The sequence below is a fragment of the Martes martes genome (genome assembly GCF_963455335.1).
Source record: "Martes martes genome assembly, chromosome: 18".
Classification (NCBI taxonomy): Eukaryota; Metazoa; Chordata; class Mammalia; order Carnivora; family Mustelidae; genus Martes; species Martes martes.
Window position 1 is genome coordinate 9,513,722 of NC_137906.1, and position 14,930 is coordinate 9,528,651.

At 55.1% G+C, this 14,930-nt stretch overlaps 1 protein-coding gene across 3 annotated transcripts; it reads right to left on the reverse strand.

Annotated features, from left to right (window-relative positions):
- Positions 1-621: 621 nt before the first annotated feature.
- CPSF4 (cleavage and polyadenylation specific factor 4) lies at positions 622-14,881 on the reverse strand. Of its 3 annotated transcripts, none has more exons than XM_080831112.1 (8): positions 14,652-14,881; positions 12,051-12,101; positions 10,246-10,398; positions 8,039-8,134; positions 7,568-7,661; positions 6,438-6,510; positions 4,772-4,867; positions 622-1,597 (listed from the first exon to the last, which is right to left on the reverse strand). In XM_080831112.1, exons 1-8 carry the CDS (start codon positions 14,752-14,754, stop codon positions 1,529-1,531), a joined length of 735 nt encoding a protein of 244 aa, XP_080687238.1. In that variant the 5' UTR covers positions 14,755-14,881; the 3' UTR covers positions 622-1,528. The 3 variants fall into 3 exon arrangements, with proteins under 3 accessions (XP_080687238.1, XP_080687239.1, XP_080687237.1); XM_080831113.1 differs by having other exon boundaries at positions 4,772-4,864; positions 14,652-14,877; XM_080831111.1 differs by having other exon boundaries at positions 4,772-4,942; positions 14,652-14,877.
- Between the last annotated feature and the right edge of the window lie 49 nt (positions 14,882-14,930).

Sequence of the window (14,930 nt, forward strand, 5' to 3'; positions counted from 1 at the left end):
TGTCAAGGGCCTGGAGGGGTCTCCCTGCTCTTTGCACCTGGAGTGTTCTAAGCGCTTCTGGCTTTTTGTCAGCTGATGCTTTTACATCAGAACAGAGGCCTTGAGAATGCCTTCCCCTTCCCCATCTCGCTGCCAGGCTGCAGTCTTGGGGGCCCTCCTGCTAAGGAAGCTTCCTTGCCTGGGGAGGATTCAGGGGAGCAAGAGAAAACACAGGCCCTGACAAGAGCTCACATCCGCCCCCGTATCCAGCACCCCCACCCCAATCCTTACCCTTCATCAGAGATCTTCGTTAAAGGGACAGTTAGAAACCAGTTCTGGGGTGTATGGTAAGAACAAACTGATGCTGTGGCTAATTATCTTGTAGAAGATCCGAATTTGCATAAGCAGGTATCATCCAGCATCTGAGATGAAGTAAGGAGAACCGCCACTTGGCTGTTCCAAACAAGGCCAAGCTTCCAGACTTTACCAGCTGCCAGTACAGAGTCCCTTCCCTCCGGGAGATGCACATGTCAAAAGGGGACAAGGAAGCACCGATATCAAAGCTTTGTGCCGAGCATCTCGCACAGCCAGCAGCCGGAGTCCTCTCCTTGGTGTGGGGTCCCTGAAGTAACGAGACGCAGCTTAAAAAACAAGCTTTTAATCAACCTCATAAAAAGTCTTCTTGTGATGGAACTTGAATGGGCCCAGCTGCCCAGTGGGTTGCAGGTGACAGTTTCACATTTCCAGGTTCGGGGGCAGGGGGGTCTCCGGAGGCCAAAGCTGAGTGACTGTGCAGATGCTTGGCGGGCCAGGAGGTAGGTGCACAGATGGACCACGGCCTCGATTTAATGGGTGCTCTGCAGCTCCAGCTGAAGGTACACTTTGAGATATCCCACCATCAAGTAGGTGCTCCAAGGAAATCAGCCCAGAGGAAAAAGACCCTCACCCCGGAGAGCCCTGCACCCTTCCTCTCCACCACTGCCACCTTGGAGCAGGACCAGGCTGAGGCAACAAGTGCATTTAAGTTTGCCCTGTAGGGCTGCCTCGTTCAAATCACATCAACAGGCACAGCTTCTGAATTCAGCAGGACATGGAAGCAGCAGGCATGACCTGGTCGAAGCTTTAAATGATCCACCAGCCCCCGGGGTCACCAAGAACTGGTGTTTAATGATGACGCCTCGAGGGGAAGGGCTGCCTTCCACACTGACTGCTTAGCATAAGCCCTTTGCCACAACCTCCTCCCTTCCCCCAAGGGCGGTGTGCAGGGAGATCGGACAGGAGGTACGGATGCTAGACGAACATGATGCTGACTTGGAAGGACCCAACTAGAGCACTTGTCCCCTTTTAAAAAAAGATTACAGCAAAATGATAAGGAAACTGACAGACGTAGCCCCTCAGAACGATAACCCCAGCGTGCCTGCCTGCCAGCCCCAACCAGCGTTGCACCAACACTGGCGTTAAACAGTTCAACGCACGCTCCCAGCGAGGGCCCAGAGTGGTTCCCAACAGTGGGGCCCTCTGGGCTGCTCTGAGCTGGCTCCAGCTGCTGTCACTGTCCACTGAGAAAGGCCAAGTGCCCTTTGGTGCATCTGTTGGCGTAGTGTCCTTTCTCGCCACACTGGGAACAGCAGGGAGGGAGGGAGGGAGGAGACAGAAAAAAAACCACCATTTTCAAATGCAATTTTCAAGTAAGGTTGCACCCACCAAACACCAGGTTAGGGATGGGACTCTGAAATGCTCAGTGGCACAGCCTTTCATTCAAACACGAAGGAGAAGGAGCTCCAGAGTATAGTGGCCCAGAAGCTCCAGCAACTCGGCAGATGGAAGAACAGCTGCGAGCCAGAGGCTGACGTGAGAGTACACGGCAGGGGAGCTCCTGCAGGCTGGGCCCACGTCTGCACGGGCCTGTCCACGGAAGGTCTCACGGTGGGTGGCAGGACGATGAGAATCCCATGGCACCAGAGTTCCCCCACCTGCCTGGGTACCAAGCCCCTCTGGGTGGCTGGCCCATCACTTACCTTTCTGAGGCACTGTTCTGGAGACAGGAGGCAACAACGTGAGAGAAGCCACCAGGCTCCTCCCCTCAACTCGGGGACTCAGGGACACAGGGTGGGCTGCACCCAGTTTTCCCTCCTGGCTCTTGCACACTTGCCCAAGCTACCCCCCAGACGGGTTTGTTACAGGATCAGAGAGATGGGACAATGGTTAGACTTGGGCAAACAGACCCAGAGCATCACTTCAAAAATCTAGCACTGATTCTGACTTGTCCCCGCTGATTATCCAGGCCCGCCCTTAGCTTCTCTTCATTCATTCTTGTTACTCAGAAAGCAAAAGGGATTCAAAACGTTGAGCGGCAGCCTCAAGCACTGAACAGAGGGTCGGGAGGAGACAGGTGGGGGCACCCACTCTGCACTAACCCACCCAGGGCCCTCACAGTCCTGGCTTCCTCGGCTTGGGACGCTGGGCTCTACTTGGTCCCAGCCCGGATCTCCTGCCTGCTCTGTCTCCCGACCCCAAGGGCCCCGTGTTCTCAAATCTGCCTGATCTGTAGGTGTGACTGTGGCTGAGTGGCCCGTGGAGCTGCCAGCTGGCCCTTCCCACCAATGAGAGCAGCAGAGGGAAGGACGAACCAGGCCCCTGCTCACAGCACCTGGCATGTCCATCGGCCTCCACAGCTGATCCTGGAGAGCCCAGGATTCCCACAAGGTGCCTGTAAAGCGCATGTGGTGAGAAGAGGTGGTAGGTTCTAGCTCCACCTAAGTTCAGGATGTAGGAGAGCCTGCTACAGGGTCCCGGGACGAGGGGGCGGGGGGCCGGGATGCCAGCGACGCTGCCTCAGAACACCTGCACGTCCTCGTACTGGGTAGTGACTGGTCGGAGGCACAACCCCTTTTTGTACTCTCCTCACCTGGTGGGACTCAGACTCAGAAATCTACGGCCTTTAGTGGTTTGGGGCCCCTGCCGTCCCCTCCCTGAGGAACACAACCCCCCTCCCACCCAGGAAAGAGCGCTAACACTCTGTTTCAGCTGGGTTGGCCCAGAGCAGGGGCTCAGTGAGTGTCTCATGGCTGTGGGAGTGGCGCAGCCTTCCTGGAGGGAAAGTTCTAGGACCAATTTAAGCTAAGCATATGTCTCCTGACTTGGACCTTCTACTTATAGGCATGGATGCCGCTATGAGGCAAGAGCTCAGAGACCTCTACGTGTCAGATTTAGCACCGGTTTTAGCAGCAGAAACTAAATTGCTACCAGCAGAGGACTGGTAAACTGCAGTTCTGTTAAGGCACCAGTGAGACAGATTAGATTTACGTTTTCTGACACAGAATGATCCACAATGTATTATCGAGGAATAAAAAGACTACAGGACAGGGGCGCCTGGGTGGCTCAGTGGGTTAAGCCTCTGCCTTCGGCTCAGGTCATGATCCCAGCGTCTTGGGATCGAGCCCCGCATCGGGCTCTCTGCTCAGCAGGGAGCCTGCTTCCTCCCTTCTCTCTCTGCCTACTTGTGATCTGTCAAATAAATAAATAAAATCTTAAAAAAAAAAAAAAGACTACAGGACATTCTGTATCCCAGGGCCCTATTTATATTAAAATAGACTTTCCTTGCGCTTGTGTGATTAAAAAAGTTTGCCACAGCAGTTCTCCACGTGGGGTGTGAAGGAGCACCAAAACCCAAAGATTGTGACAACACAGCCCACGGAATCAAGCAGCTGGTTCAGGAAAGGTGGGAACAGCAACAACACTGCTCCCAACGTTTCTATGTCATCTAAACATTTCTACCAGAAAGGTAACTTTGTATTTTGTCTAATAATCTCCAAATGTGAAGTTTTCGTGGCCTAGTTCTGTTATCAGTTGTTTCTACTGACTTCCCTCAGTGGTGGCTATTTCCTTCTAGGTTTTGTGATTTTTTTTTTTTAAAGATTTTTATTTAATTATTTTGACAGGCAGAGATCACAAGTAGGCAGAGAGGCAGGCAGAGAGAGAGAGGGAGAAGCAGGCTCCCCGCTGAGCAAAGAGCCTGACATGGGGCTCGATCCCAGACCCCGGGATCACGACCTGAGCCGAAGGCACAGGCCTTAACCCACTGAGCCACCCAGGTGCCCCAGTTTTGTGATTTTTAATTACGAACTCATTCTTCAGGACTTTAGCTGTGGGAATCACATGTGATAGGGTTGAGAATAAATTCCCCGTAGAGCCAGGCACCAGGGGCCCCCATGTGGGGCTGTTTCAGATTGGAAAACTCAGTTTATACCTTTCTAGCCCTCACTGGGGTGTAAACACGGCCCCGAGCTCATGAAGGTTCCCCTGGTGACTATAAACTCTCAAGGCTCTGACCTCCACCCTTCCATCCAGAGCTAAGAATGAGACGCTTTCTAATAGGTTTTTAAAAAGTTCACCCATTCCCTGAGGGTGTGTGTGTGTGTGTGTGTGTGTTGGGGGGAGGAGTGCTTTTCTTTCCGTGTGGGCTTAAAGCTTTGTCCCCTTCTCTTGAGGACGGCTTGCAGGATGTGAGGACATCCAGAGGCTTCAGGGCTTACTCCCTTCCCAGGGACCTGTGCTTCTACTTTATTACCAGCCTCCCTTTCCTACAAGCTCTGTCCTTTCATTCAGCAGCATGTGTGATCATTCACTTGGCCTTGGTGCGTCGTGGAAGGAAGCAGGATGGTCTCTAGCCCACCAGAGTAGCCCATTTTCACTTTTATGGTCCAGAAACAAAGATGGTATCATTTTTCAAAATGAACTCTGTGGGGAATGAGGGAATGGCCTCGCCCCACCCCCCAGCCCTGGGACTCACCTTGTAACAGGTGACCTGCTCCAGCGGCCGGGGTCCCCGGTTGCCTGCGCTGCTGTTTTGACTCTGCATGACCCCGATGACCTGCGGGGCTCTCTGCTGATTGGGAGAAGAGTTCTGACTCGTTAACTGGATCAAGGAGGACGACCTTTGTAATGGCGGATTGTTACTTTGCTGGAAAGAGTTACACAACACGGTTTTACTGCGGAAAACACGTGCACGCAGACTACCAATGGGGACAGGAAAAAAGAGGGCGGGACTGCTCCCGCATGACCAGCAGGAAGAAGGGCTTCCATGGCGGCCCTGCTCAGGAGAGCGGGCAGAAAAGAAACATCTGGTGATGATGGCAGGAGCCGCTGCCCGAAAAACACCATGCAGACACACAAAAACGAAAAATAAAAGTAGAAAACAAAACACCAAAGAGACGAGGAGGTCTCTGGGGCAGCAGGGCGAGGGCATGAGCAGGCCTTACTTTTGTTTCTGAGGTTCTAGCTTCAGGTCAGGATGAACGCTTGGTTCAGCCAGATGTTTAGCAGCCTACACGGCGAGCAACAGTCACAGAAAAACAGTTGGAGGCTGACATGCTGACCTGCGGTCTAGGAGCTGAGAGGGCCCTCCACTAGGGAGTCATGTGAGCCAGGGGGACAGGGGCTCCTGGGGTGGGGACTGGATGGCTAGGCCACCTCCCAACCAAGAGGGTTCCTGGCTCTGGACCTCGTAAACACAGGAGCAGTGAGCTAGAAACCCCCGGTTGTCATGGCTGTGTCCACACTCAGGAATTCCTGGCTTTGCGATGGGTGCTATTTGAGTGATCCCACAACCGCCTGAGGGCGGGAGTCAGTGCAAGGAGTCCGGCCGGCCCCACGCCTTCCTGACTTAGCCTGTAGCACGCAAGGATGGACAGGGCTCTGGCAATGGGCTCAGAGGTCAACCAAGTAAAAGGTAAGAATTCAAGATCAGTAGACAGGTTTACTCAGCCTGTTGAGACCCCGCTTAGCGTACCTGAACAGCCTTTCTTCTGGGCCCCCAACCCTCCACTCCCATAACCACACCCAGGGTGCCCTTCGTTTTGGTCGGGGGCGGGCGCTGCAGATTCCCATTTGTCTCTGGCATCTCTTCCTTTTATGCTTGAGAGGATCACCTCATTGTGGGGTCGTGGGACCCCCTTGTCTAGGAAGGTGGAGCCAGCTGGTCCTTCATCCCTGTTCCCAGCCCGCCCTCCCTGCCAGGAACCTCCACACGGGGCAGCAAGGACACTGGCACGGGTGGGAGGACCGGTCAGCCCCAGGTCAGCTCGCAGGTGCTCCCGCCCGGCTGTGGGACCTCAAGTGAAGTCCGCCCTCGAGGACTTTGTTTCCCTGTTTATAAAGGGAAGGGCTGGAACCCGAAGCAAGAGCAGCAGCCCCGTAGCGCTCGGGCTGCCCTCCACTCTGGCTCCCGAGGGGGCGCCGCACGGCCACTCGCCAGGCCAGAAGGGAAGAGAAACCCAGGGAGCATTCGGCTCTAGCAGACAGCCCTCCACCTCTAGAGGGAGATGCGAAATTTTCTGCTGGAACTCAGGGTGATTCCCCTCCTGTCCCACCTCCTCCCCTGACTCTCACATGTCGCCAGCCGGGTGGGTGGCTGACCGCGTGCCAGGACAGACACCGCTGGGGCCCGGGCACGGTACCTTTGTCGGAGGCTGCGTCTGCTGTGGCAGTGGGGGCTGCTCGGTGGTTCCCATTGGCAGTTCAAATCGAGGGCTGGTCACCCCGCAGCCAGAGGGTATGAGAACAAGGGGAGGAGAAGAGGGGATGAGAGAAGGGCCAGGCCAGGCACTGTTGTCAAACTCTGCCTCTGGGAGATCACAGGCAGCCTCTCTGCCCAGACACAGGGCAAGCCTGGACGTGGGGTGGGTGCTGGCTCTCAGCTCTGCCCCCGAAGCCTTGGGAAAGAGAGGCGAAAAGAACGGACTCGCCTGGACTCAGACCCAGCTCTGCTCATACCTATAGCCGTGGGACCCACAGCAAGTGCTGCCCTCCCACAGCACGCATCCCATTCCCGAGGGTCTCGCTCAGCCGCCAGACCACCTCCGACGGGACGCGCTCCCTGGCTCTCGCCTCGAGAGTGGGACCAAGTCCGCAGCACCCACCCACCTGCCCTGCGCAGCAGTGACCGGGCGCCTGTGCTTCTGCGCAGGTGTCAGTGGGGGGGATGGAAGCAGCCCGGGGACTGGGGGACGACACTGTTCTGCCGTCCCCGGAGAAGTCCGACTCCACGGTCACCCCAAGTGACAGATGTGCACGAAGGCCCATGAGAGGAGCTATGAGCCCTGCTGGGTGAGGAGAACCCAGCTTCAGGCGCCAGCCCTACTGCCACGAGACCCTGGCCAGGGGCTGAGCTCCGAGCCTCGGTGTTCTCAGGTGTGAAATGGGGACATTCTCTACTCTCTCTGTTCACACACACACTTGTGAAGAGCTATCTGAACTAGTGTGTGTGGAATCTCGAGGTTACGGCCTCCACAGAGGAGGCCCCCAAACTGAAGTCTCCTTCCTTTAGGGCCCAGGTTCTTAACCAGAGGTCCCTAACTGTCATGCAAGACATGAGCTTTCCTGGACCACGGAGGCCAGCTTTCTTCAGATCTATGACCCAGGAAAGGTTAAGTAGCCACCTCTGAGCTCAGGGAGCAGTAGTGGCCCCCGCCCCAGGCCCAGTTGTGACACCTGCAGTGATCAAAGGCCAGGTGGACACAGGAAAGATCTAGAGGGCAGCAGGGCCTGGGGCAGGAGCAGGGTGGGAGAATAGGGTCTGGCTACTCACTGCATGAATTTACACGAGGGCCCCTCCGGGCAGAATCCCACGAGGTAATTCACACAGATGACTCTCCGTGTGTGCCGGTGCCTGCACAGGGGACCTGTGGAGCCAAGTGTCCAGGACATTCAGACGCCCTGCTTCGGGGGAGGCCCTTGTGCCCCTGGGCCAGTCAGAGCCCTGCCCACACCACTGCCTGGGGTGCAGAGAACGAGAGCAAGGCCCCAGATGCGGGCTCTGCCTCGTATCCATTCACGGGGGATAGCAGGCAGGGCCCACGACCTCTTCAATGCTAGTTTCCTTATAGAAAATACGGGAGAGAAGGCCGTCCACGCGGGAGGTCTGGGAGGCTCGGGTGACCTGAGGGTGTAAAAAAGCCTCACTAGCCCCAGATAGGACAGGTGGGACAGGCAGAGGGTCGTGTGGGCACAGGAGGAGAGGACTGGCCTCTTGTTGGGGGCCCAGCCACCTGACACCTACCATGCTTGCAGAAGCCACGGTCGTACCAAGGGCAGTCCTTGATCTTGGACTCGGGGTCGATGTGCAGGAAGGGGCACTCCTTGTTGCTGCACTCCCCTGCAGGGAAAGCCAGATACACATCCATCGGGGCAGCTCGGGAACAGGGGACTCAGACCCCCCTCAGCTTTTCTCAAGGCTGAGGCCTGCTGTGCGGCAGAGGGTCAGGTGCTTCTCGTGTCCCCTCCTGGCCTGACAAGTCCTGAGCCCCAGGGCAGTGTCGCAGAGCCTTAGTCTCCTGACCTATACGGGGACTGTGTACATGATTTGTACATGGCGCTTCCCTCTCACGTGTCCATGCTGCCTTGAGGGTCAGGGACCCAGAGCCGGGCACAGGGTACACACTCCTCAAATAATTCATGGCTCCACCCCTCACCTAAATGGGGTATCCCGGGCACTGGGGGGGAAAGGGCCCAAATGCGCAAAGGCACCAACTGAGTCCAGGAAATGACTGGTCTACTCTGAACAGCCCTTCGCACCTACGAGCTGGGACAGGGGAAAGGTCTGAGGATTCTGCTTCTTTCAGGACAAAAGTAGGGAAGACTCGGGAACTCGAAGCTGGATCCCTGGGGTCGAGTGGGATGGATGCTCTGTGATGACAGCTCCTCTCAGGAGCAACTGGCCCAGCTGGGGGGCTGTGCCATCCCCAAGCTTGCCCTCCCCGACCCATGTTACACATGAAAGGCCAATCTGATCTCTGTTGGTCAGAGAAAATGCACACACTCCTTCTCAGATGTACCAGAAATCGCTGTGAGGGGCAGCCCACCCCTCCCCAGGCTCCCCCTTCCCTGGCCACGCTGGCACCCCACCTGTGCCCCCACCTGACCAGCCCCTTCTTAGCTCTGCTCTCACCTCCTCATAGAGGCCTTCCCTGACCATTCAGCCTAAAGGGCACTATGGTCCTCGTGTGGTCCCATCGCTGTCTAACTCCTTGAGAGCACTTCCTGCATACAATCTCCATCTTTGTCTCACTGGTGTCAGCGGCCTCTTTCCCTGGGCCACTAGGGCAAAAGCACCGAGGGACAAGGACTAGGTCTGTCCTGTTTATTAGGATCCTCACTTGTGTCCCAGGTGAGAGGAGCTGCAGACAGTACCCACGCACCTGGCGAGGCTCTGTCAGGGGGCACACCTGAGGCATCGGGGGGCTATCGGGCCCAGTAGGAATGAAGGAACCCAGGCCAGGCTGCAGAGGTGCCCTGAAAGGTCTGTCCAGGAGGGCTGGCTCCTGCCTTTGGGTCCAGATGGGAGATGGCTCCCATGGAGAGGGGATGCCCCCTTCCCGTGCTGATTCCAGCTATGGGTGAGGAGGGTTGGGAAGCCTGGGTCCTATTTCTGACCCTCTGAGCTCTGACTTCACAGCTTATGCTACCTCTACAAAAAAAGCCACAACTATCATTAATAAACTGGTGGGCCACCCCTGTTGGGCTGCTGGAATAATTAATGTCTCCCGAGGACAGTGCTGTGCAAGCGTGTGGCATGCCCAGCACCACCCAGCCCACCGCAGGGCGTAGAGCAGGCGTCTGGCCTCCCGCAAGGCCCCAGCACAGGGCCAGCAGTCCCAGGGCCAAAGCCCACCCTCATCCTGACCAACAGGGCTGCTTTCTGTGCAACCTGGCCCCCAGCAGAGTGCCAGGGGGTTCAAGTGCCACCAGGGAGCATAACAGCTCTCCTGAGCCCTGGCCCACCCCAGCTTCTCCACGCAGTCCGCTCAGGACGGGAAAGGGCAATCGTGTTCTCTACACAGGGATCTAGGCAATCTCAAGGTGAGGAGTGGAGCTCTTTGCCACCAGGAGACAGCCCCCCGCTTACAAACTACTACCTGGGATCACTCTCCCAGAGAGAAGGAACCAACTGAAGCCCCGGGGACAAGGAGTCGCCATGCTGGAAGCAGCAGCTGATTTAGGGGAAAAGGCCACTGGGAGCAGAGAGAAGGCCTCCAGCCAGCTGCACTGCGCACTCACCTGCCACATTACCCTCCACGGTCGCCCAAACTCCCCAAAGTATTGGAAACTAGCGGGCCAGCTGAACTTGGTGGGCACGGCCTAAGGTTCTGAGGCCAGAAAGCTGGGAGATGGCAGAAAATGCGGGTACCCGAGCAGCTGCTTCTCCCCTCTGGGCCTCAGATCTGTGTGAAGTCTCCCTGGGGCTCCCAAAGCCGCGCATCTGCTCACCGAACTTGGAGTAGAAGTAGCACTCAGGCATCTTGGTCATGTCGTACTCGTGCAGGAACTCACACTGGTCCCCCTTCTTGCACAGTCCCCGCAGCCAGTGTTTGCACACAACGGTCTTCTCACCGCTGATGTGGCGGAAGGGACACATGCCCCCTGCCGAGGAAGATGGGGGGCCGTGAGGAGGGCGGGGCCTGCATCCCACACATCCCTCCAGTACCCGAGAGCGACATGTCCTGGAAGGTGGTGGATGCCTCTTGGCGGAAGGCTATGTGATTTCAGGCAGCACAGAGCCACACATCTTAGTTTTAGTACTTATTTTATGTCCGCGTGTTTTGAAAAGACCTAACTAAAGCATCGAATCATGATATCACAGATATCACTCTAAGATGGAAGCTTAACAAGCCTAAGAATGGTGGGGGAATGAGCTTATTTCTTAACTGAATTATAGTTCTAGTGATCCTCAGACATGGCAAAAAATTGTAGGGGTAGTAAAGGAAAGACTGGGGTTTGGGAAACACAACCCTTTATAAGAAACAAGGTAAAGAGACCCACCAGCGGAAGCCTGGACTCCAAGCAGGCTTCACCTCTAGTTATGAGTGCCCACTTAGCATCCAAGAATTAAGAAAGAAAATCAACCTCGGAACTGAAGAAATGTGTTGTATACAAACTGGGGGAGGTCTCCCTTCTGTAGCAGGACCTGAGCGATCAGCCACCAGCTGGGACAGAGCCTTACCCTTGGAAACTCATGTTTCTAACTTGTGGCTTGGCGGAACCACTGGGAAGGCCCAACCAGAATGAGGTTGTGACTGGGAAAGACCAAGACCAGCCCCTTCTAACAGAACTTTGCAGGGATGCTCCTATATCTATGCTGTCCAATATGGCAGTCCCGGGCCACATGTGTTAATTAACTAGTAGCCACATGTGGACAGGGCCTACTAGTTAGTAAACACTGAGATAGCTGCAGTGCCCTGTGTTAAGGACAGCTGTCTGACAGAAGGTGGCGGGTCAGAAGGCAGAATTACCAAGTCCAGACATGGGAAGAAGACCAGGGGCCCAGTGGGAGATGACAGTCTAACCAGACAGCCCTGATCAACCTGGCTGATCTACCCAGCAAGTCTATTATTTCTGTAGTAAGTGACTGAGTTATAGAACCAAACTTGCCAAAAGCATCCATTAAAACCATTCCCTTTTCCTAATTCTGTGCTTCTTACTCACTGATCAAAATTTAGTTTCCAAATAAATTTGCCTACAGGAAGAAAAATGCCCAGACCTATACATGGCACGTAAGGTCCCGGCAAGCAATCTGTCTCTTTCTGAATTAGTGGATAGTCTGGTTCCAGCAGCCCCTGTTGGAGCCTGGTTAGTATGAACAACGCTCCCCAGGACAGACTACTGCTGGGTTTTCGATGACATGATACAGAGGATAAGGAGCTCGTATAGACTGTAGAAGCAGAAAGGCTTGGGTCCAGACACTGGCTCAGTCACTCACTAACTCTGAAATCTTGAAAAGTTCCTGAACACCTCAGTGCTTGGCCCTTCTGTCCATGTCACATGTCAGCTTGTGGCCACAGGCTAAGTGAGGTGAGGAGGCAGACTCAAGAGTGAGGTTCCATCCTGCGTTGTAGGTTTCAGGCAGAATACCCTCTCATGTTCCTCACCTGTGAAGTGCAGTAATTTCATCTAGGGACACTGCTAGTCTTTAGAAAGCAATGCAAGCCAGAGGCCTGCTGGCCTACGAGTCTGCTAAGGGGCAGGGTGGTGGAAAGCACCTTAGGATGAATGTTGGGGAGTCGGGGGTTTCTTACCTTTGCCACAGGCGGCTTTCAAAAAGAATTCGCAGACAGCAGCCCCCGACTCTGCAGAAGGAAAGGAGAGGCGTCAAACAAAGTGAGGTGTGCCTGGGGACAGCTGAAGACACGGGGAGGGGACCCTTCTTACCTTTGACCCATGAAGGGTTCAGGGTCTGGCAAAAAAAAAAAAAAAAAGAAAGAAAGAAAGAAAGAAACAAGGCCTGGCAAACACCAAACAAAGCTGCTCATTTCAGACACTCACTGCAAAGTGAGACACTGACGTTGAGACCAGTCACTCTGAGAGCCTCCTCTAAGCGAGATGCTTTCAAGGAGTTAGGAGTGGGTGTGGGAAGGACGGGGCACAAGTTCACAGAAGTTTAGTACCCCCAGTTAGGACTTGGATTTTCCAGAGGGCTAACTCACAAGCCCTTTAACATGAGGCAGAAGGAGGGGATGAGCTCACAGGAGGCACAAACAATCAAATGGGGACTATGAGGCAAAACAAGCTCCAGAGAAGGGGTTGGCCTCAGAGGAGATGCTATTCCGGAGGGAAGAGCATAATGGAAGACACAGAGGCACTCCGGCTGCCCGTGATCTAGTTCCTGGTGGTGCAACACCAACACAATTATTAAAGGCACAGTCTTCTGCTTCCCCAGAGGCAGCCATGGTGTCTGTTAGTGACTCCAGGGGGTGAGCCTTCGCAATGAGCCCAGGAACTCACTCGCCATGGCTGCTAGAATAAACCGTCCATGGCTTCACAGTTTTCTCTATCAGCCGGCATGTTAGAGTTGCTGAAAATCCACCAACAGCGTCTTGGAAAGCCACTTTCATACCTCGCTTTGCTAACTTGCGAGATTCCTTGGCTTCTCGGAAGCAGGCAGATTTTGCTAGGACAGACTTAAGGCTGTCAAGGGGGTATCATTCATTTGCATCTCAAAAAGCTTAAGGCAAAAAAGTTGTCACTCATTTGCATTTCAAAAAGTTGAAAAACCCTTACATTAAGAAAAGCATCATAAAAGAATATTTCTGGGCTCTTCTCAGAGGCTTCATTCCTTGAAGCCAGAAGTCCACAGTCCTGAGGCATGGGGTTTCAGGGGCAGACAGGTTAAGAGTATGTCTTCAGGGGAGAACTGACACTTCTCCCAAAACTAAGATGACAATGAAGTGCTTCGACAAAGGAGAAAAGGTTGTGGCCTCCCAGGGCTTTAACACACGGAAGTGGCTTGTGGGCAGAGAGCTGAGGGTGACTATCAATTCTGAGGTCCAAACTAGGGCAGCACCTGTGGCCAGGCATGTCCCTCACCCTCTTCAGAACAGGCATGTAGGCCCCTCGCTACTCACCTGCCCTCACAGACTCAAATATGTGCGGTCCCAGGCTGGAGAAAGGTGGGTGGGAAGGAGTTGCCCTGCATGGATGGTTTCATGGCCTCAGGCTAATGCCATCAACACAGGGAAAGGCCACATGTGCAAAGGTGGACGTGCACGCAGAGGCAGGAAGTGATCACATGTGTCGACGGCCCAGCAGCCACTTGTAAGATGTGTATTGTAGAGATGCAGGTGGTGTGTGTATAAAATAAGGTTGCCAGAAGTATGTTTCAGGGTAGAAGCAATATCTTACAGAGAAGCGTCAGCATGAGTGGGACAACTCAGGTCACGTGTGTATGAGAAATGTGGCCACTTGAGGGGAATGAGGCTACAGGGAGGCTCTTCCAGGCCACGGACCCGAGGGAGAACAGGGCCTCTGGCAGTTATGGGACACGGCACAGGGAACTGCAGACTGAACCAGTCAGCAACACGGAAGAGTTCACCTGGCTCCACCACATACCGACCAAGTGGTCTTCGGCATGTCCTTTCCCCCGCCCAGGCCTCAGATGCCCCATCTGTGGACTGAACCCAAGGACCTCTAAGATTTAATGTTACAACATTAGATTCCAAGTATGTCCAGAAAGGAGAGAAGAAAACTGCTAGTTTATTTTAAAGCACTAGACAGCACCTAAGTTGGGGGTGGGGGAGCTATCATCTGAAGGTGGAGAATGAAGGGAGCTCAAGCAGCTGCCCAGGTGTGATGAATGGCCCGAACTGGGGTCCAGAGGAAAAGTGAGGGATAGGCTCCCAGGAGTGCACATCCTACAAAGGAGCTTGAGAGTCTAACCGAGAATCTCCTACAGAGAGGGACATTGGGCCTTCCTCCAGTAAGACTCCTCCAACCGCCCAGTTTTGATGATAGCAAGGAGAGGGTGCTCAAAGTGGGGGGGGGGGGGAGGTGGAGGTGGAGAAAGGGAATACCTAACTATTTTCTTTTGGTTAGGGGAGGGAAGTAATTTCCAATCCGAGACACCAGCTTTCATTCAAGACTTATATGAACAGCCAGACCTGGTCCTGCCCTCCTGAAGATTGTATTAGAATAGTTCCAGGGGTTCAGAGCTTGGAGAAAGGGGGGCTCCCGAGTCTGAATGAGGGAAGGAGGGTCCCAGAATGGGCGAGGACCCATGGGGAGAAGGTCCCAGGACCCATGGGGAGAAGGTCCCAGGACCCAGGGAGAGGGCGTCCCGAACCGAGGGGAAGGGGTCCCGGAGCCGAGTCGGTCGCGCCCCTCGCCCGCGGCCCCGCGCTCACTGTCCATGCCGGGGAAGGGCAGCGGCTGTGCCCCGAGCTGCTGCTCCACTGCGATCTCCAAGTCGAACTTGATGTGGTCCACGCTGGCGATGATTTCCTGCATGGCGGCGGCGGCGGCCACACCGGCCCGACTACTACTCCTCAGGTCCCTCGCCGCCCTCACACCTCTACCCGCCACCGGCCCCGCCGCACACGGTCCTCCGCCTCGCCTTGCCTCGCCGCCGCCGCCGCCGCCCGAAGGATGCCGGGAGCTCCCGGAGCCCGCGCCGGCCTTTGGCT